At 50.9% G+C, this 23,101-nt stretch overlaps 1 protein-coding gene across 1 annotated transcript; it reads right to left on the reverse strand.

The window, feature by feature from the left end:
• Window positions 1–1,707: 1,707 nt before the first annotated feature.
• LOC147960387 (uncharacterized) lies at window positions 1,708–5,181 on the reverse strand. Its single transcript, XM_087533324.1, has 3 exons — window positions 3,454–5,181; window positions 2,148–2,188; window positions 1,708–2,050 (listed from the first exon to the last, which is right to left on the reverse strand). The coding sequence occupies exons 1-3, from the start codon at window positions 5,179–5,181 to the stop codon at window positions 1,708–1,710; spliced, it is 2,112 nt and encodes a 703-aa protein (XP_087389450.1).
• Window positions 5,182–23,101: the final 17,920 nt, after the last annotated feature.

Here is a 23,101-nt window from a genome sequence, read left to right on the forward strand (position 1 = left end):
CCTCAATCTTAACTATGGCCTGAAGTACAAATCAAGTTAAGATTGTGTCTACAGCCTACAAACTGCGGTTGTGGAAGAGGCTTCGTGAAGATGTCAGCAAGTTGATCCTTGGAAGGGATGAACTTGATACGAAGTAGCTTCTGTGAAACACGTTCCCGAACAAAGTGATAGTCAACTTCGATGTGTTTCGTTCGAGCATGGAAAACCGGATTAGATGAAAGGTATGTGGCACCTATGTTATCACACCGAAGGACTGGAGGCTGAGCCGTAGAGACTCTCAACTCTCGTAACAAGGATTGTACCCATATGAGCTCAGCTGTGGCATCGACAACTGCCTTATACTCAGCTTAAGTACTACTGCGAGATACTGTAGCTTGCTTGCGAGCATTCCGGGCGATCAAGTTAGGCCCAAAGAATACCGCATAGCCCCCCATGGATCGCCTGTAATCAGGACTGCCAGCCCAATCCGCATCAGAGAAGGCCGAAAGCTCACAAGACGGTGCCGGTTGAAGGAGCAATCCATAGGAGGTAGTGAGACAGACGTAGCAAAGAATATGCTTCACCACTGACCAATGAGACGTCATGGGTACATGAAGAAACAGGCACACACGATTAACTGCATAGGAGACATCTGGCCTGGTGATAGTGAGGTATTGCAGACCTCCAACGAGACTGCGGTACTCAGTAGCATCAGTAGGTGAGAGAGGATCTCCATCAAGGGCAGACAGACGATCAGTTGCAGACATCGGAGTGGCAGCAGGTTTACACTTCAACATACCCGCACGACGCAACAAGTCCAGAGAATACTTCTTCTGAGTAAGGGTCAACCCATCAGACGACCGCGAAACCTCCAGACCAAGAAAGTAGTGCAGAGCACCTAAGTCCTTGATGGCAAAATCATCACTGAATGCAGTCACAAGACGATCAGCAGCAACGTCGGAGGAACTGATCAATATGATATCATCAACATAAACCAGGAGATACATCGTAACCTCAAGACGCTGAAGGAGAAACAAAGAGGTGCCAGCTGTGGAGGGAACAAACCCAAGAGCCCGAAGAACTGAGCCAAGACGTGCATGCCACACACGAGGAGCCTGTTTAAGTCCGTACAGCGCTTTAACAGGACGATAGAGATGCTGAGGATGTGCAGGATCAACAAAACCTGGGGGCTGGCGCATATAGACCTCCTCCTCAAGGACACCATGGAGGAAGGCATTCTGCACATCAAGCTGACAAAGAAACCATCCTCGAGTAACAGCCAGAGAGAGCAGCAAACAGATAGTAGTAGGGTTGATAACCGGACTGAATGTGTCTTCATAATCAAGACCATACCTCTGTTTGAAACCCTTTGCTACTAACCGCACCTTGTAGCGTTCAATGGAACCATCGGCATGTCTCTTAACTTTGAAAACCCACTTGGAGTCAATGATATTAGCACCAGAAACAGGGGGAACAAGTCGCCAAGTGTCATTTTTCAATAAAGCCTGAAACTCATGTTCCATCGCAGCTCGCCAGTGAGGAATCCTAAGAGCAGCCTCAAAATGGCGTGGCTCAGCTGTAGGATCAGCAGCAGCATGAGAGACACAAGCGGCAAGCCACGCAACCGTTCCATCTGTGCGCTCCTTTGGGCGAAAAAACCCATTCTGACTATGTGTGCGGGGGCGGAGCGCAACAGCTGTAGGTCGTACTGGCGATACTTGGCTCGACTCAGGCGGCAGGGATGACGTGGAGCCGACAGATGCCGGCGACGCTGAACCAGTCGCAAAGGCTGTTGGCGATGGGGATCCACGCGGCGTCGGGCCAGGCGTGTTTGGCCCACTGGGAGCAAGCCCACCGGGAGCCGGGACGGCCACTGAGCCAGCGTCCAGACCAGGCGTGGCCATCGGGCCAGGCGAAGCGGCCGCTCGCATGAAGACCACCGAGCCAGGCGTGGCCATCGGGCCAGGCGGAGCCGCTCGCGTGGAGACCACCGAGCCAGGCGGATTGGCCACCGAGCCAGGCGTGGCCATTGGGCCAGGCGGAGCCGCTCGCGTGGGCGCAGCATGCGTGGCTGCACCAGGCGGGGCAGAGACGGGTTGACGGGTTTGACCCGCTATGCATGGCCCATGCACACGATCAACACCTCCGCTATGATCATCATTCAACACCTGGTTAGTGAGAAGCTCAAGCCGGGCGCCACGTCCAATACCTGCAGCATGATTAGGAAGCAGCATAGGAGCATGTGCAACATCTACAAATTGATCAGGCGAATGTATGGTGGAGTGCATAGGTGGTGTTGGAGTAGTAGAGTCGTTCGGAAGTGCACGAAAAGGAAACACACTCTCATCAAACACGACATCACAAGATATGTAAACGCGATTGGTGGGAACATGGAGGCATTTGTACCCTTTGTGGAGGGAACTATACCCGAGAAAAACACACTTTTTAGACCGAAACTCTAGCTTGCGCTTATTATATGGACGAAGGTGAGGCCAGCATGCACATCCAAAGACTTTGAGAAAGGTGTAATCTGGGAGTTCATTGAGCAGCAGTTCAAGAGGAGTTTTCATTTTCAGAAGTCGTGTGGGAAGGCTATTTATCAAGAAACAAGCTGTTGAAAAAGCATCACTCCAAAACCGAAATGGAACGGAGGCATGAGCCAGTAGGGTCAGGCCAGTCTCTACGAGATGACGATGCTTACGTTCAGCGGTGCCATTCTGCTGATGTGTATGAGGACAAGACACACGGTGCGAGATCCCAAGCTTATTAAAAAACGAATTGAGGTTGTGATATTCACCACCCCAGTCCGACTGAACATGAAGAATCTTATGCTTAAGGAGACGCTCAACATGCGCTTGAAACTGGATAAAAACATCAAACACATCAGACTTGCGCTTGATAAGATAAAGCCAGGTAAACCGACTATAAGCATCAATAAAGCTGACATAGTAATTGTGGCCACTAATAGACGTTTGGGCATGACCCCACACATCAGAAAAATCAAGCTCAAGAGGGTGCTGAACAACACGACTTGACTCTAAAAACGGAAGTTGATGACTCTTGCCTTGCTGACAGGCATCACAGATAGTTTCAGCAATTTTATTTGACACAACTGGAAGCTCATGACGATGCAGAAAATGACGAACTATCGGAGCAGCAGGATGACCAAGGCGTGCATGCCAGTGCGTAGGCGACACACGAACACCATCGAAGGCCTGGGGAGGACTCTGCGCAGGAAGTGGGTGCGGTGCATCAAGCGCATACAGACCATGGCGCAGACGCCCGCTAAGAAGAACGTCCCTCGTGTCCCGATCCTTGATAAAGAAACGAAAAAGGATGAAATTCAGCAAGGACATTATTATCACGTGTAAGTTGAGGAACGGACAACAAGCTACGTGTAGCAGAAGGAACTCTAAGAACATTGGCAAGATGCAGTTTTCTAGAGTTGTGTGTAAGAAGTGAGGCCTGACCAACATGTGAGATGCTCATACCTGCTCCACTGGCGGTGTGGACCTGATCATGACCGCGATATGGCTCCTGAGTGGAGAGTTTCCCCATCTCGCTCGTCAGGTGGTTGGTAGCCCCCGTGTCCATGTGCCACGTCGGATCAATGGAGTAGGACGGGGTGTGCCCGTGCTCATGACTTGCCACTGCAGCAGCCGCCTGCTTCTCATTCCCTTTGCCGTTGTTGCCAAGGCCAAGGAAGTCCTTGTAGTGGCGATGACAGCGAGAGGCGATGTGACGCTCGAGGCCACAAAGCTGGCAGGCCTGCGGGGCGCCACAGCATGGGCAACAGGCGTGTGGACGGCCACCACCAGTGATGGACGGCGGCGGAGCAGATCGCGAAGCCTGCTGTGGCGAGGATGCCTGCTTGCCACCCGGCGAGAACGGCTTCTGCGGTTTACGGCGGGTCGCGGCGTTCGCAGAGGCGAAACTCGGGGAGGCACGGCGCACCTTGATGTGCTGTTCGCGACCGAGAAGGCGCGCATAGAGCTCACGAGGCTGAAGTGGAGCGTCGCGACCATGAACACTCTCAACGAGATTATCATAGTCGTCACCAAGTCCGTTAAGGACATGGGTGGTGAAGTCCTCGGGAAGAAGCGGCTGACCGATCGAGGCCAGTGTGTCAGCGAAGCCGGTCATCTTGTTGAAGTAGTCCGTGATGCTGAGGTCGCGGAGCTTAGTCTCGCCCAACTCGGTGCGTATAGAATGAGCACACGCCTGAGACTGAGAGGCGAAGCTGGTGTGTAGCGCCGCCCATGCATCGCGAGACATGGCGGTGAAGATAACCAGCGACGAGACGCTCGGAGTGAGCGATGACTGGATGGCGGAGAGGATGGCCTGATCCTGAGCCACCCACGTGTGATACGCCGGATGATACGGCGGCGGGCACGGGAGGGATACATCCACGTATCCCTCCAAGTAGCGGCATCGAAGGAGAGGCAGCACCTGAGCACGCCACGGCAAATAATTGTCCGGTGAGAGCTTCACCGGAAGTAGATGCGAGAAGTAGAAGGGCGACGACGCCACGGCAGGATCCACATGAATGGACAGATGCGATGCAGGCACGGCACCATCATACATCAGCGACGGGTAGGCGCCAGGCGGAGCAGCAGTATGTGCACCGTAGTGAGGTGCGGCAGGCCCCCCATGGGGCGTGGTAGACGCAGCGCCGTAGGACATTGACTGCGCGGGCGCCGTATAGGGTTGCGGTTGCACCGTGCCGTAGGAAGGCGCACGCCATGTGGATGATGGCGGCGGCGCTGCACCATAGCTCGCCGCGGGAGCCGGTTGGGGAAGTACGTCCTGGAGCGGCGCCACACCATGGGTCATCACAGGAGCAGCTTGTGGAGGCAGTACGCCTTGGAGCGATGCAGCCGGGGGCCTGTACATGGGCGAGGCAGCATACCCAGACGGATGGATTGGTGCAGCCGGGGGCCCGTACATGGACGGGGCAGCGTACGCGGCGCCACCGTAGGACGATGGCACGACGTAGTTGGTCGAGCCACCGATCGATGGAGGCAGATCGCCCATCCCTTCAGATCTGATCGGGGAGCCAGAAGAGACGGCCCCGGGGGACTGGGCCTGCCACACCGTTGCCAACGGACGGGAGGCGAGGAAAGGCGGGACAGGAGCTGGCGCCGCGGTGGCGGCAGCCGGAGCCACGGCGGCGGCGGCGGCGGTGTATGCAGCGGAAGACATTGTAACCTAAACTGATACCATGTAAAACGATATGTTTGAAAAACTGCTCGACACTCTGAACGGGTGTGGCTATCTCATATATATATATAGAAGTACCAAGAGGTACAATACAGGGTATATACAGAGAGGTACGGAGGTACGTATATACAGTCTAACAGGAAATGCACGAATTTAAGCAGAATTTGGATGTTCGATGTCAAAAGCTGTCCTTCAGTCACGAGAGCATATGGAAGATTATTGTTATCTCTGGACATGCAACTTTATTCTGGAAAGATAGCTGGGGAGGAGAAACATTGGAACAACAATTCCCAGAACTGCACTCTTTTGCTATCCAAGACTCCCAAACTGTCTCTGTGCATCTGACAACTGGATAGAAAACTTCCACACTCCTTTATCCAACATAGCATACAATCAATTCAATCTGCTAGGAGGCATTATCCCCTCCCTTGACAGACATGGGAAGGATAAATGGAGCCGCAATGGAATTCAAAACAAGTACTCCTCCATGCATATGTACAAACATCTAATGGGAAATGAGGAGGGGCGCCCTATTTCCCAATGATCTGGAAAAGTTCTAGCAAACTCAGATATAAGATCTTCTTCTGGTTGGTAGCTCACTGCAGAATCAACACCAGGTCACTTCTTTAGAGAAAGGGCTAGCAATTAGATAACCCTCATTGTCCAAACTGCAGCCAGAATGTTGAAGAGACATCACTTCACCTTCTCTGGAATTACAATTTTGCGCAGGATTGTTGGAACACCCTAGTTCCACGCAAGGCAAGAGGTATGTCGGTTTATGAGGAAGCATTTTTTGCATCAGAACAACTCCCAAGCCAATTTGCCACAAAAGTTGTTATCCTTGGCTGCTGGAATATTTGGAACCAGAGAAATGAGAAGATCTTCAGATGAATACCACAGTCTATCCAATCTTGGAGATTTCACCTCAAGCAAGATCTCAAACTATTACAGTACAAGATAAAGGCCAAACACATTCATAGATTTGCACAGTGGCTTAATAGCAATTTTTAACTCAGCCCTAATGTTTCCAAAAACAGGAATTGGCTAACTTTCTACTTTCCTCTTGGGCGGTTTTTGTATCTCCTTTGTACGTTAGTTTACTTTTTATTAATGAAAATATACCGTAGAACAAACTGTAGAACAATTGTTCTACAGTTTCTCGGTCAAAAAAATAGCATACGGAAGATCAAACTGGAGCAAGAAAGAAGATTTAACCACCTGCCCAGATTTCGTACACTCAGTTGGGCATTCTTATTCTTCTCTTGAGCTTGGAGCATCAGGACTGCATTAACCATCTGGTGGCCACCAAAGATTTAAGCACCTTCCGTCCGGTTACTGATCTTAAACTAGTGGAATCTTGTTACGCGACTGGCTGCAATTGTGGCAAAATCGTACTTGCACATTGCAGATGCAAATCGAGATATACTTTGGCTTAATAAGTATCACGAGTCGTCCTCCCGAGTCGCCCCCGTGTGGTGGCCGGGAGGCCCCCAGATCCCGTCAGCTAACCTTCCCCTCTCCTCCTCCTTATCCCTCGCCGCCGCCCGAGGGCGCGGCCAGGCGAAGCCTTGCCGTCGCCGGTGGTGGCGGCGACTCAGAGCCCTCCCGCTCATGAGGGGCTGGCGCAGGCCGGCGCCCTCGGGCTGGAGCATGGAGTGCGGCTGGGCGTCACGGCGGGGGGAGGCGGTGCTCCGGGGATCCCATACCTCCACGGCAGGCAGCTTCAATGTCTGGGGCGTCGCGGTCGCCAGGGACGGCGGCGGCGTGACCGGATCGGCGGCGGCCCGGTCGGATCTGGGCTCAGGCGTGGGCTTGGTCTCTGGGTCGCGGTCGGCGCGGTGGCGGGTGCGACACGTCCCCAGCTGGGCGGATCTACAGGATTCCATCCTTGTCTGGTCCTTTGACAGCTCGGACAACTCCGGGGAAAACCCTGGATCTCCTTGAGATCGAGCGATGGCGGTGCTTTTGCGTCGTAGTCCCTCTTCAGGGCATCATTTTGATGTTTGCTCTTGTTGAAGGGACCAGCGACACCGGCGACGCACGCCCGGTGGCGCAACTGCTGATGAAAATCGCGCTGACTATGGTCATGGTAGACGATGGCGGCATCTTTGATGTCGTTTCCTTGTCGAGGCATCGTCACTGCAGTTTGCATCATCGGACTTGGGATGCTCCGGGGGAAACCCTATATCAGGGTCTCCCGGATCAGATGATGACGGCGTTCTCAGTATCGCTTTCCCTCCTGGGGGCATCATTTTGGAGTAAGTGATGGCTGGAGGTGACAATAGGAGGAACGGTATTACATCTACCACAAGACCGATGGCGGATCACGGCGGCATGGCGCTGTGGAGTTTCGGCGATGTGCGTGTCTGGATGGACACGCGCGGGATGATGGCATTGTCTGACGCCATGATGGCGTCGACGGCAGACCTGACAAGGTTGGTGCGTCAGTACCTGCTCTGGAGATGGATCAGTGGTTGACGATGATGGCGGCCTTTGAGAGTGTGTCAGATCGGTGTGTGACCCAGTCCCGACGTTGTGGCCTGGTGGGAGCATCCGGCTTTAGATGTTAGGATTTGGTGCGATGTTTGTTTGGTATTAGGCTCGGACATTTGGCACATCTCCATCAAAGGGATATGAGTAGCGACATGTGTGTTGTCAAGATGATGACTTCAGGTATACTGATACATTATTTTGTAAGGTCTTTGTGAATAATTAATAAAATGATTGCATGCATCGTTCAAATGTAAAGACCGAGGATATATCTTTTTTTCTAAGAAAAAAGTATCATTATGTTCCGTTAGGAGACAGTAACTGAGTTTTCGGTTACTCTAACATGAAATTTCAACTACCAATTTTTATTTGGAACAGCAGACCCTTGCATTAGGACGATCTTTCTCGCATGTACCGTGGTAGCATCAAAAGTTACTCGCTCCGTAATCTCCTTCCTCGCAGCTAGCGGTAATTATTTGAATGTGCACTAACAAATGAGCGTGCACCATATGGCGTTGCAGTGATTTTCAACAGCACTTATTTGTTTACCCTTTTGTTACTGTGGCTAGTTATCTTCCATTTGGACGGGAGATGATCTTCCTTCTTCCCCCATTGTTGCTGGTACCAATTTCAAGGGAACAATATTACATCGAACATATATACTCCACGGGACAAACACGAAAAATCAATTGTTTATTTGATACGTACATTACATCTAACAAGAGCGACATGCAGGGCGAGCGCTCGCAATAGACAAGTCGGATAAGAACAATACCGAGGAGAAAAAAAGCAGGAGATGAAATAGACGGGGCCTCCAATAAACGGAGTGATTAATTCGTTTCCTTCCGAAGGAAGGCTGCTACGCATTGGTGACACGCGCACGTCTTCCTTTCCACCTCTCTCCCCCACACGCACGCCGCCAGCTGCAGCCGCTTCCTCCTCTTCGTCCTCTTGTCTCCCCACTCGCTCAAGAAGATCCATGGGTCACCCCTCTGCCTCATGACTAGGTGCTCTTCGTCTTGGTGCTAAGCAAGAAGATGCGTGAAGATCAGCCCCGTCGATGAGGACAGGGGCGGAGCCAGGGGGACGAGCAGGGGCCTGGCCCCCCCCCCCCCCCCTCCCCCCCCTCCCCCCAATGATCGACAATTTTAGTAGCAGCGATGAGTAAGTACCAACGAGATTAGATCAATATATGTACTCATCCCCCCCTATACTCGAATCCTGCCTCCGCCACTGGATGAGGAAGGCCAAACTGACCGACCGCACAGGGCCCCAATATTATAACGGTGACACTAAATCTCAGTCGACTGAGACTTCGCATTTTCAGCCTGCTAAGGACAGCGTCCAGCCCGATTCTCTGTTTGTCTGTGTTTTCTGTTGTTTGGGCCGTTTTTTGTTTTCGTGTTGTGACTTTCTCACTTTTGTTATCTGTGTATGTAACAGGCCATGCGTGTAGGTCTTTCTCATTTTGTTTTATTTTTTTCAGGTCGCATCTCAATATGTGTTTTTTAGGCTGTTGTTGTCTCGTTCTTTGTCTTCATTTTCCTCCCTTTTTCATTTTATGTATCATTTGTATGTCTTTTCTTTTTCCATTTTTCTTTCTTTTGTTATTATTTTTTATTGTCCCATTTTTAGTTTATTTTTTTGTACTTTTTAGCTTTCATTATTTTAACAGACTCGCTAAATCTCAGTCGACTGAGATTTAGTGAAGTCTCAGTCGACGCGCCATCCGTCGGATCTTTGTTTGCTTCAAGATTCGCGCTGAAAATGGGTTATCTTGTTTCAGCCTGTGTAACACGTGTGTCCAGCCCGTTTGTTTGTTTGTTTGTCGGGCTTCTTTTTGTCGGGGGACATGGGAGGTTTTCTTGGTGGGTTGTTCGCTGGGCTGGGTAGGCGTTCCTCTGATTTCTCTTTTTTTTAGCTGTCATTCTGTAGATCTGAGAGTAGGTGTTCCTCCGATTTCTTATGTTTGTTGGTTCCAGTAGGTTGTTTTAAGTAGAGATTAGTAGTTATCTTCATTTTCCCCATTCGAGGGGGATTTGTTTGTTCCAGTAGTTTGGACAAAGTGCAGATTAATAGTTTCTCTTTCACCAGTAGTCAAAATATATTTTGGATCAACAGAGGTTAGTGAGTTTTATTTCCATTTCCCCATTCTTAGCAGAGGATCAACGGAGGTCTAGTATTTTCAAGCAGAGTTTGTAGTAGTTTCAAATAGAAATGTTTCTTTGTTTTAAATGCAATAGAATTTGTTGTTAGTCAATGCAGAGTTCTGTTAGTTTTCAAGTAGACATTCTAGAGGTATGCATGTATGTTTGTTTTTCTGTCTAGTTTTTGAAATGTTTCTTTTTTGATAGTAGCGGAATTTGTTTGTTAGTCAACAGAATATGTTCATTTTCAATTTTTGTGACCACATCATGTTAATATATCCACTTATACGGAAAAAAAATCCACTTATGCATATTTTTGTTAGTAATTGTTTCTTTTTTATGTCATCTATGCATATATGTTTGCTTTTTCATATCCTAGTTAAGAAACCGTTGTTTGCTTGTCTGGTCATAAAATATGTCATTTTCATATCCTTGTTAACATTCTTCGTGTTGTTTGTTTTTTTATGCTCTCTGGCGATGGTCTGTGAAGTTTGCTTGAGTCGTTGCAAGCACAGGAACATGGGTAGCGGGTGGCATCTATTTATGGAGGGAATTTAAAATCACAACGGTAACTCAATAATTTTCAGTGGTAACTGAAACTGACCATTGTTTTGCTAGTGGGCGGGAGAGGGGGTAGTTGCATGTTTGAGACTAGGCATGCAACTGCAAGTGCGTGTCCACCCACCCGGCCGCAACTAACCTTTTTGTTATGTCTGAGGACGACGGGAAAGAAGGGGTAGTTGCATGTCTGACACTAGGCACGCAACTGCAAGCATCACCACCAACTGCAATTGCATGTCTACCCACCTAGCTGAAACTGACCTTTGTTTCGTCGAAGAGAGGCGGGAGAGGGGCAGTTGCATGTCTGACACTAGGCATGCAACTAAAGTGTCGCCCTGAATGTAACTGCATGTCTACCCAGACGATTGCAACTAACCTTTTGTTTTGTCGGTAGGTCGTGGGAGCGGGGGCTGTTGCATGTTTGATGCTACGCATGCAACTGCAAGTGTCGCCCCCGAAACAAGTGCCTGTCTACACACCTGACTGTAACTATCCTTTTGTTTTCTCGATGAGCAGTCGGAGAGGAGGGGGGTTGCATGTCTGACAGTGGGCATGCAACTGCACGTGTCACCCTCGACTACAACTGCATGTCTACCCACACGACTGTAACTATCCTTTTTGTTTTCTCGGTGAGCAGTCGGAGAGGGCAGGGGGAGTTGCATGTCTGACACTAGGCATGCAACTGCAAGCGTCTCCCTCGACTGCAACTACATGTCTACCCACCCAACTGCAACTGACTTTTTTATTATGTCAGATGATGACCGGAGAGGGGGCAGTTGCATGTTTAACACTACGCTCGCAACTGCAAGCGTCGTACCCGACTGCAATTGCATGTCTACTAATCCAACTGCAACTGGCCTTTGTTTTGTCAGCTGGCGGTGGGAGAGGGGGCAGTTGCATGTCGGCCACTAGGCATGCAATTGCAAGTGTCGCCCCCTACTGCAACTGAACTTTTGTTTTGTTAGAGAGCATCGAGAGAGGTAGGGGAAGTTGCATGTCTAACACTTGGCCTACAACTGCAAGTGTCACCCTCGACTGCAATTGCATGTCTACCCATCCGACTACAACTGACCTTTTTCATGGTGTAGGGCGGCGGGAGAGGGGCCAGTTGCATGTCTGACACTAGGTACGCAATTGCAAGCGTCGCCCCCAACTGCAACTTAATGTCTAACCATCCGGCTGCAACTTACCTTCATTTCCCCATAGGGCGGCAGGAGAGGGGGCACAGTTGCATGCTTGACACTAGGCATGCTTTTGTGGGTTGGGCAGGTGTTCAAGCTCGCATTTTTGTTTTGTTTTTTTGTTCCTTTAGTCATTGCTTTGTGTTGCGTTTGTGCTTGATTGTTCCCCAGCTTCGCTCCCATTTTCGTTTTTTCTTTTCCCCATTTTTCTGTTTTCTATTAGTTTTCATTTTTTTAAAAATATTACCACCTATTTGCACATACATCGATCACACACAATTGGGTGTAAATTAAATCATGTGTAATTACATGTCTACTATCAGTGTGGAACTTTTTTTCTTTTCATCTCTGCCATTAAACACACCACTGCAAGTGTCACTCCCCCTCAGCGCGCTCGAGTAATAACTGGGAAAATCAAGGATGGACAGGTGACTGCAATTGCATGTCTTCAACGTGACTGCAACTCAGTGATATTTTTGTCAGAAGGGGGACAGTTGCATATCGTCCACTAGACACAGTGTAGCCGCGACTACAACTACATGTCTTTCAAAGTGCAACTTTATGGTGTTATTATTATTATTATCACTACTACTATTATTATCATATCTTATTTTTCTGCTTAATTTATTTTGTTGTTGTATTTTTAGTTATTTTCTATTTTTGTAAACACACCGTGAACATTTTTTTTAATATACATGATGTTTTTTAAGAATATTTGTTTCAACACATGATGATTTAAAAAATAAACAAGCACTTTCTTCCAAAATATTACTCCCTCTGTCCCATAATATAAGAACATTTTTTACACTACACTAGTTCCAAAAACGTTCTTATATTATGGGACAGAGGGAGTACTATAAATGTAAACAAAGCTTTCATTTCTTTTTTACGGTCAAGCAATAACTGATTTTTCAAAGGAAATAAACATTTAACAAACAAAAGCAAATACAGAAAAAAAAACAAAAACAACAAAAGGCCGGATGGTAGGAAAATCATGCAAACGGCTAAGGTTACTACTTGTTTTTGAGATATCTAAGGTTACTATTGGCCCTCACCGTAAAAAAAAGTTAACTACTGTCCGGCCAGTGTGCCAGAACGAGCAACATCTACAAAAACTCTTGATATTCAAAAAATCGCTGGTCCAAAAGCAGACAACAACCGAAAAAATGAAGGCATTAGGCTGCAATAACACGGCCGGCCCAGCAACAGTAGAAAAAAGTACCAAGACTTACTAAGAAACTAAAATGGGCTGGGCTACTGTTGGATGATGTCACCTGACTTAGACTTCATGAAGTCTAAGTCGACTGAGACCACAAACCCATATTATAAGGCCCCAAATTGGGTGGTAATTAGGTACTCCCTCCGGTCCTTTTTAGTTCACATATAAAATTTGACTGAAGTCAAACCTCATAAAGTTTGACCAATTTTGTAGAAAAAAGTGCCAAAATTCACAATCTGAAATCAATACTACTAGATGTGTCATGACTTAAAGTTTCATATTATATAACTTTAACATGACAGATGTTGATATTTTTTCATATAAATACGGTCAAACTTTGTGAAGTTTGACTTCAGAAAATTCTAATATGCAGAGTAAAAAGGACCGGAGGGAGTATAATTAATTTGAAAAAAATTAGCCCAGCAGAACTAGCCCGGTATGCAGCCAGCGGCCTGATGCCCATGCGGGATTGCTTCCTCGTGCCTGCGTGTTGTGCTCGTTCGCCACCCAAGATCGCCAGACAGGTACGCTCGTCTGCCTGCTACCCTAGTAACAAAAGAAAAGCCTGCTGCCCTAGTTTGCCCTGTACAGTGTACTCCCTTCATTCGGTCAAGAGTGTATATCTAGCTTTAAAATTTGTCTATAAAAAAGTGTACTTCTATCTTCTCAATGTATTCTAAAGTGGGAAAAAAATACTTCTCTCACATCACACGGTAATCAAGACCAATAGCAATCTACATATGGTCTTCTTAATTTCTACATGCACTTAGCTTATTGGAGGTTGGGTAATTAAAGAGGGGAGAGATGGTGGCTTGCACATTTCCAATGCATTTTTTATCCAACACCATGATTTGTCCTAAAATTTCTAGATATACACTTTTCACCGGATGAAAGGAGTGCTGTACAAGGGTTACCCGTATGAAGATCCAAGGTGAGGCAATAGTGCAAGACGGGGTTAGTTTACGACGATGCAGGGAATGGGTTTTGAAACGCGTGAGCCATTGGAGGCGACTCGGGGCGACGCGGGCGGCGATCCCTCCCCCCTCCCTCCCGGCGGTGCTGTCGCGGCGACGGCGTGGGTGCTGGTGCGGCGGGGTCCCTGTGGCGCCCCGACGTCCCCTGCCCCGGCGCTTAACCCTGGGGCGGGTCGTGCAGGCTGCGGTGGCCGGTTCTGGGCTCTGGCGGAGGATACGTCCGGCGAGGAGGATGACCTTTCCTCACCGCGGCTGGCTCCTCCCCCGTCGGGGGCGACGTTGGGTGATTTTGTGCTGGCGGCGACTCATGGCGGGGCTGGTCAGGGTGACTGGCGCCGCCGTTTTGCGCCGGGTGGTGGCGGTTCGCGGGCGACGGTGGTGCGCTACTAGCGGCCAGAGGCGCAAGCGGACGTGGACGCACGGGGGTCTCGTCTGGCGGCTCCGCTATCTCCCCGGCGTTCTGGGCCCGCGGTGGCCCCGGTGACGCTCGAGGAGTGGCCTGCCCTCCCTGCCCTCCCCTCAACGGCGTCGATGGCGGCGGCGGCGGAGCGGGTGGCGGAGGTGGCTGACGCGCTAGGGTTGGCGCCGACCGCCCCTTCCTTGGGCCTGCTGGGGGCCTCTGGGCATGGGCTGGCCCAGCTCTGTCCTCTGGTCGACGGGCCGCCTGTTGTGGGGCCCTCGACGTCTGCGGGGGGGCATTCGGTTTCTGGTGCTGGACCTGGCCCTGCCAGCCCACGCGGTCGGCCTGCCCTGGGAGGGGCCCGGTGGCCCGCCTGCCAGCGCTATATATGGCTGCGCCGGGGCCTCCGCGACCCCTCTCTAGGGTTTCCGGCTCGTTCCAGTGAGGTGCGGCACCACCGTCTCCCCATCAGATCTCTCGTTCCCCTCCCCCTCCTCCCCCACTCACCCTGTCCTTTGCCGAGGCGACGGCCATGGGCGACCGGCGCGCAGACAAGCCCCCGATGGAGCCTCCGCTCTCCGAGGAGGAATGGCGGCGCGAGAAGGCCCTACGGGCGCAGGCGAGGCATGGTCAGCGGGCCAAGGCAGCTGGGCGTGCGGACGGCGGCGGTGGCTTTGAGCATGGTCAAGACGGCGGTGTTGGTCGTGGTTACGGTGGCTACCACGGACATGACTCAGGATCTGGTTACCACGGGCGCGAGGGGGATTGGGGTCCTCCTCCACCCTGGTGGGGTCAGCAAGAGAAGAAGCAGAAGCGCAAGCATGGCGTGCGGCGCCGCGAGCTGGAGCGCAAGCAAGAGCACCCCCTTTGCGGCAGATGTCATGGGGACCCGCTGGCAAAAAAGCCACGGGCTTCGGCTGCACCGCTTGCGGTGGTCACGCCCGTTGCACCGCGGGGCTCTGCGGACGCTCCCATTCCAGTAGAAGAGGAGGGCGGGGAATGCTTCAAGTGCGGCCGGACCGGGCATTTTCAGGCCAAATGCACCTCCCCCCCTTTGTGTGATCTGCAAACAGGAGGGACACGCCTCGGCTTATTGCCCTTCTCGGGGCAAGCAGCCGCACCTCCAGATCATGGGCAGCGCCATTCTGGGCGAAGGATTTTTCTGCATGGAGTTCGAAGAAGAAGAGATGGCGGAGGGTGACGACCTTATAACCGCCAATGGTGCCATTCTGTTAGTGGAGCCAGGGAGGCTTTCGCTGCGTACGCTCAAGCAGGAGCTGAAGCACATGGTCGCTGGAGACTGGGACTCGCAGATAGCGCAAGTTGGCGACAACGACTTTGCGGTGGTCTTCCCCTCTGCAGATCTATTGCATATGGCAAAGACAAGTGGCAAGCTTGTCCTCTCCATCAACGACATTACAGTGCTGGTTCATGACTCAATCCAGGAGACGATAGTGCCCCTCTCTATGCCGGAGGTGTGGCTCCGCCTTCATGGCATACCCAAGAAACATCGTCGTGTCGAGCGCCTGATGGAGGGGCTCAAGATGCTGGGCAGACCTATCATGGTGGACGAGCTTTCCCTCATCCGGGTGGGACCGGTGAGGATGAAGTTTGGGTGCAGAGCCCCTGACAAGATGAATGGTTTTGTGCAAGTTTGGTTTAATCAAGAGGGTTACGACATTCGGGTCGAGGTGGAGCGACTCCCAAAGTGCCCTAGCGACGGGTCGGCGGCGCCTGGCCCTAACATCCCACCCTCCCACCCGGGCGACAAGAGTGCTGGACCGCCTGGTCCGGGGATCGGAGGGTCAACTCGGCTGCAGCAGCAAGATCCAGGGACCCAGGGCGGGCAACACACTGGTAACGAGGACCGCGCTACGGATGTGGACATGGCTGGTCGTGAGGATGAACCTGAGGATAGCATGCCAGACACGTCAATTGACACGGAGACCTGGGACCAATTGGGTATCAAAGAACTTGCGCTCGAAGAAGGGAAGGAGAACGCGGAGCCTGGGGCGCTGGCAATTTCGGATACGGCTGGGAGCAGTCCACCTCCGTCGCGCACTCTGGTGGGGGCTTTCAATATGGTGGGCTCGGCATCGCTCCCTGTGGCTGGCCGCTCTGATGCTGTCGGTCGCGTCGTTGCGGCTGCCGCCCCAGCCTCCCCCAGTTTGCTTGGCTCGGACTCGGGCGTGGTGCTCAATGAGCCTTCCATTCGCACCCCGGTGTCGAGCCGTCGCAGTTCGGGGGGTTCTGGGCGTGCCCCCAAGAAGACGGCCGGACGGAAGCCTCCTGTCAAGCAAGCTGCGCTGGCGCTCCCTTTGCCGGTGGCGCCGGCGTGCGTGGATCTTCAGGCTGCGCTGGGCTCCGCGGGCACGGCAACCAAGGCACGGCGCTCTCGGGCATCTCCGGGCCCTTAGCGGGCCCCAAGAGCTCGGGCCAAGGCAGCGCTGGGTGATCTATCTTCCTTGGAGAGTGCTCAGCTTCGCCTGGCGGACAAGAACTTGGAGATCTCAGGTAACCCACCCCCCTCCTTTAAGATTCTGAACGTGTTTACAGATCCGCAACTAGTTTCTATCCTAGACGACTGCGGTTTCGATTTAGGTACGGACCGTGGGGAGCTTGTGACCCTTATCCGTGCTCGTGAGGAGGCCCAAGCGGCATTGGCAGAGGCCGCTGCTGCGGCCAAGGCCAGGGAGGCCGATTCCACGGTGCTGGCGGTCTCCGTTAACCCAGAGGCTTTGGGTATTCCCACCTCGCTTGTCCTGTCAGAGGGGGCTGCCGCAACCAGGGAGGTTGACGCAGCACCGTCGACGAGCCACGCCCAGGCTAAGAAACGAGTGGCAAAACCGGTGACCTCAAGAGGGGTTCGCCTTCGCAACCGTATCATCTGATGTGTTACATCTTTTGGAACATTAGGGGTTGCGGGCACTCGGGTTGTCGCACACTACTTAGGGAGTATATCGCGCGCGAAAGTATTGACGTGGTGGCTCTTCAAGAAACGATCAAAGCGGACTTTTCATATCGTGATCTTGCGGCCTATGATCCTCTCCACCGCTTTGTGTGGGGCTGGGTCCCTTCCATTGGCCATTCGGGCGGTCTTCTTCTGGGTTGTAATTCTGATGTATGTGATGTTGTTACCTGGGACGTGGGATCGTTTTACATTTCTGTCACGATTAAGCATAGAGTCTCTCTCGCTTCCTGGGCGATCGTTTGTGTTTACGGTCCGGCCGATCACTCGCGCGCGGCTGATTTCCTGGGTGAAATCCATGTCTTGGTCGGGGACAAGCAAGCCGCTAACATTCCCATTGTTCTTGGGGGTGATTTTAACCTTATCCAATCGGACGCGGACAAAAATAATCGCAACATTGACTGGCCTAGGGTCTCCCTTTCTAACAATGCCATTGTGGGCTTGCGCTTTACGGGAAATTGCTAGGACAGGGGCTAGATACACGTGGACTAACAAACAACTCAACCCGGTTCGGAGCGTCCTGGACCGCGTTTTCGTTACGGCTGACTGGGAGATGATCTTTCCCATGTGCACGCTAGTTGCTGAAACATGCATTGGCTCTGACCATGTCCCATTGATCCTGGCCTCTGGGGAGGATAGGATTAAGCATAGCCCACGTTTCTACTTCGAAACAGGGTGGTTCGAGGTAGAGGGGTTCATTCCTCTGCTCCTCGCGCGTTGGGAACAAGCTAGGGCTGCGGCTGGGCGCTCCAGAGGCTCTCTTGACATTTGGGTGTCGGCGGCAGGGACCCTGCGTGGTTTCCTTCGAGGGTGGGGCGCAAATCACGGTAGTGACGCTAAACGAGCTAGGGAAGCTTTTATCGAGGAAATCAAGGCCCTTGACGCCCAAGCCGACTCTAGATCCTTTTCGGAAGCAGAGTGGGCTAACCGTTATGCCCTCGAGAATCAAGTGCTGGCCATCCTCAGGGAAGAGGAGGAATATTGGCGCCGGAGGGGTGGCGTCAAGTGGATTACCAAGGGGGACGCTAATACGGGCTATTTTCATGCATTCGCCAACGACCGCAAGAGGAAATATTCGATCCTGAGATTGCAATCAGACCAGGGGGTTCTGGTCAGTCAAGCCGAAATTTCGCGGCACATCTACGATTTCTTCCTTAACCTGTTGGGAACAGCGGACGAAAAGCCCCTTCATCTCCGTGCGGACTTTTGGGAGGAAGAATCACGTGTGTCGCAGGTCGAGAATGATGGCCTGGCCTTATCCTTCTCCACGGGGGAGATCGATGACGCGCTTGGCTCGATGAAGATCGATACCGCACCAGGGTCGGACGGTTGTCCGGTGTCTTTCTTCCGGCGGTTTTGGCCGGCGCTCAAGGACATTTTCTACGATATTATCAATGGGTTTGCGCTAGGCACAGTAGACATCTCGCGCCTCAACTTCGGCGTCATTAGCCTCATCCCTAAAGTTAAGGGGGCGGACTCGATCAAGCAATACCGCCCCATCACCCTTATTAACGTGCCTTTCAAATTATGCTCCAAGGCTTACACTACGAGACTTGCCCCGGTTGCACAGCGTGTGATCGACCGTAGCCAGTCGGGTTTTCTCAAAGGGCGTAACATCCTAGAAGGTCCGGTTGTTTTGCAAGAGATCGTTCACGAGCTTAAGCGCACGCGTCAGCCGGCCGTGCTCTTCAAGCTCGACTTTGAGAAAGCCTATGACTGAGTGAACTGGGAGTTCTTCGCGAGGTGCTGACTCGGAAGGGATTTGAGTCAGGTTTCATCCATCGCATCATGCAACTTGTGTCGGGGGGACAGACTGCGATTGCTATCAACGGAGAAGTGGGGAACTTCTTCCGCAACAAAAGAGGTATTAGACAAGGAGATCCCTCCTTGCCTTTGATTTTCAACTTTGTTGCTGATGCCCTCTCGGCCATGGTGAACAAGGCCAAGAACGCCGGCCATATTCGAGGTGTGGTGCCTCACCTTTGCCCAGGAGGGATCACCCACTTACAATATGCGGACGACACTCTGCTGCTCTTTGAGACCGATGACCATAGCATAGCCTCGATGAAGCTCATTCTCCTCGCTTTCGAGATCATTTCCGGCTTGAAGATTAACTTTTTGAAGAGTGAGGTGATTGCCATTGGGATGGACAATCCCCGCGCCTCCCGCATTGCCAACCTACTTAGTTGTAAACTAGGGAGTTTTCCAATTAAGTACCTAGGGCTTCCCATTTCGGACAAATACATCTCGATTCTCGAATGGGAACCCTTATACGGTAAGGTGGCGAACCGGGTCAGCCCCTGGCACGGCAGGTTTCTATCGTCCGCGGCAAGGCTGATCCTGACAAACTCTAGGTTGTCTTCCCTGCCCTTGTTTACTATGGGCATGTTCCTGCTGGCTGATGGAGTTCACGCCAAGCTTGACACCCCTAGGTCTAAGTTCTTTTGGGAAGGGACTGGGACAAAAAAGAAATACCACCTGATCAAGTGGGCGGCGCTTTGCCGCCCCAAGAAATTCGGTGGCCTAGGGATCCTCAACTCCAAACTCATGAATGTAGCGCTCCTTGTCAAGTGGATTTGGAAACTTTCCCAGAACGAATAGGGGCTTTGGGCCGATATTCTTCGTGCCAAATATTTCCCCGATGGGAATTTTCTCACCTCAAAGGCGAAGGGATCGCCTTTCTGGAACGGAATTCAGGCTGTTAAGCCTGCCTTCTCGTTAGGGGCCAAGTTCTGCGTTAAGAATGGGTACTCCACGAGATTCTGGCTCGACCACTGGCTTGGGTCGGAACCTCTTTGGCGGAGTCACTTTGCCATTTACCAACTAGTCACTAACGTAGAAATTTTGGTGGCCGACGCGCTCAGAACTAACCCTCTAGCCATATCTCTCAAAAGACCACTCCTCGCCCATGAACGGTCAAGTTGGGATGGGCTCCTAACTGCCTTACAGGGTGTCTCTCTCTGCCCTGAGGCCGACACGGTCTCCTGGTCCCTCTCGAGTTCCGGAAAGTTCACGGTCCAATCGCTTTACAATAAGCTGACTGAGGGACCGACTCTTGACATAGCTAGGGGGCTATGGAAAGCGTCTATTCCTCTGAAGATCAAAGTCTTTCTTTGGCAATTATTCCGTGACCGCCTCCCCTCTTCTAACAACATTGCCATTAGACACGGTCCTTCGGATGGGTCTTGCGCGTTATGTGGAGCGCATGAAGATGCGAACCACATCTTCTTCCAATGCCACCTAGCTCATTTTGCTTGGAATGTCGTCCGTGAGGCGTTTGCGCAAAACTGGAATCCCCATACGGTTTCGGACCTACGTGGGATCCTTCTCGCCCATAGAGGTAGCTTCGGGCGCGTGCTGTGGCGATGCGTAGGGGCGCTGTGCTGGTCACTGTGGACCACCCGTAATAAGATGACTATCGAACACAAGTTCCCTGCTCATCCTGCTGACATTATTTTTAAATGTCATTTGTTTCTCCAGACTTGGACACCGTTGGGGAAACGGCGTGATGCAGATCGGATGATGGAGGCCATGGAGCGGATCCGTACGATTCAGCTCGAAGCACGACACTAAGATTCTGCTCGTGGCGCTTTTGGACTGGCTGCTTGGACTCTTTGTTGCTGTCTTTCTTATCAGGCTGAGGCCGGTTGCATGTTCCGTACTTTGGGCTTCGGCCCCTTTTATTATGTTGTTTCTCTATGTTAAACTTGTTGGATGCTGCCTGTGGTGGGCTTTATTAATTTAAAGCCGGACACATCATGCGTCTCCGTTCTAAAAAAAAGATCCAAGGTGAGAATCAATTCCATAAAAAAAAGAGGTGAGAATTAATCGGCGATCGATGATCACCGGTCACGGAAATTCGTCTATCGGCTGCCGTTCGCCAGTCCCTGTCCATCCACCGGAGTGCCACCTGACTGTTCCCCCATCAGAAATTGTTTAAGTGAGATTTCTTTTATCTCCCGTTTCCTTATTTCTGTATTAAATTCATGCACGCATGATCTATCATGTGATGAGATTTTTTCATCAGTGCGCTGTGAGACTTGTTCTGCAGATTTTATTCTCCATGTGACCGTGTGATATGCTGTCAATTGTAAGGCTTGTAGGTTACAGTGAGGGTTCCTATATTTCTTCGTAGCCTACTTAGCCATCGTCCTAGTTGTACAGTATATCAGTAGTATCACTGTTAATGAAGAAATTGCAATATTAGTTATTCTATTTTAGATAGAATGATTACTAATAATTTACTTTTTGATCTACAGTCGAAGGTTCAGGCTTCATATTGATCCAAAGAGCTATTTTCAGAGATAGTTGCTGACACGTCAAATATTTTGAAGATAGTTGCTCAGTCAAGTCTAAAGGTTCGGGTAATCTTTAGTAATATGATTTTTTGAGTTTTTCCTTATCTCAATATAAACTCACAACATGTCTAATCTTTAGTAATATGAATTATTTTCAAAAAATACGTCCCATTATGCATTCCGTCCCGGGCGCGCTAATTGCTGGAGACGGCCCTGGTGAAGATGGGGTTGATCTGGGCGATGACTCCCGTGCCACCTCCACGGAATGAGGGATCTCGCCGTCTTGATCTCTTGGCACTGCGAGGATCAAGCTCCATTTGTTTTCTTTTAAACATCTGAACGAGGATACTTTGGATGGGCAAAGAATACTACAGTTTCCTAAAACCAATGTTTTTCTCAGTTTTACATGTGTTTGATTGTTGCTGTTTAACCAAAGTTTTGACCAAATATTTTAGCGTGAATGACTGAGTAATTAGCGGCTGCTAACCGCGGCCGGCTGCATGCAGCTGCCATGCACACGTAATACCATCCTAGGATCAGTCAACTAGCTAGATTGAAGAAATGACATCCTAGGAGTAGTCAACTAGATTGAAGTAATAGAAACCTACTCCCTCCGTTCCAAATTACTTGTTGCTGGTATGGATGTATCTAAATGTATTTTAGTTCTAGATACATCCATTTCTACAAGGAATAATTTGAAACAGAGAGAGTAGGAGCGTGTTACCATTATATGTCTATATACGTGCATGTACTTCTGCCTGCTCCTAAAATTCTTGGATGATGATAACTGTCACATATATGGGCGTTAAGGGGTTTGGCCACACGTTTTGTGTGGTGTCTAAGAGGATCATCCCACACGTCTATGTGTGGGCAAAAGAAGTAATACCCACACGTCTCTTTTTTTCTCGCGGTCCCTCTCACACGCCTACGTGTGGGCAAAATAGATAACGCTCACACGACCTCTCTCAGCCACCTACCTCACGTTTCCGCACGCCCCGCGTGACAGTCACCATGCGTCCCCGCAGTTGCCATAGTCTGGATCCTCTTTAATGTTCGTTTAATTGCAGTTGCCATGTAGCTGTACTACAGTTGCCATGTTGTTGTACTACATCATTTGCCATGGTTGTTTAACTGCAGTTGCCATCTCAGGTCAAGTGTCAGATGCCATTTCTTGGACAATTGCAATTGTTGCCATGTATGGTCTGGTTACTATAGCTGCCATGATTTGAAAACTTTAGGAGTTGCCACCTACTAACACTAGGCAGTTGCCATGTATGGTCTGGTTTATTACAGTTGCCATGATTTGAAAACTTTAGAAGTTGCCACCTACTAACACTATGCAGTTGCCGTGTAGCGCTACAAAAAGACATGGCAAAACAACATGTTCGGGTAAAGAGAGAGTTGCCATCTGCTTACGAACACACTAAGGCAGTTGCCATGTACCCTGCAAAACACATGGCAACCGACATGTTCGGGTAAAAAAAGAGTTGTCATCTGCTTTCAAGCACACTCAGGATACTGCCTGGGCGGGGATATGACGGGCTCTGGCGACTTGGGCGCCTTCGCCGCCCCGCTTGTCGTCTCGCCCGCCGAGCCTCCCTCGTCGCCGGTGTCCCCCTCCGCCGTGGCCTCCGCCACCACCGCCGCTCCCTCCTCCCCGCCAG

The sequence above is a fragment of the Triticum urartu genome, chromosome 7A, assembly GCF_056163025.1.
Source record: "Triticum urartu cultivar PI428250 chromosome 7A, HENAU_Tu73, whole genome shotgun sequence".
NCBI lineage: Eukaryota > Viridiplantae > Streptophyta > Magnoliopsida > Poales > Poaceae > Triticum > Triticum urartu.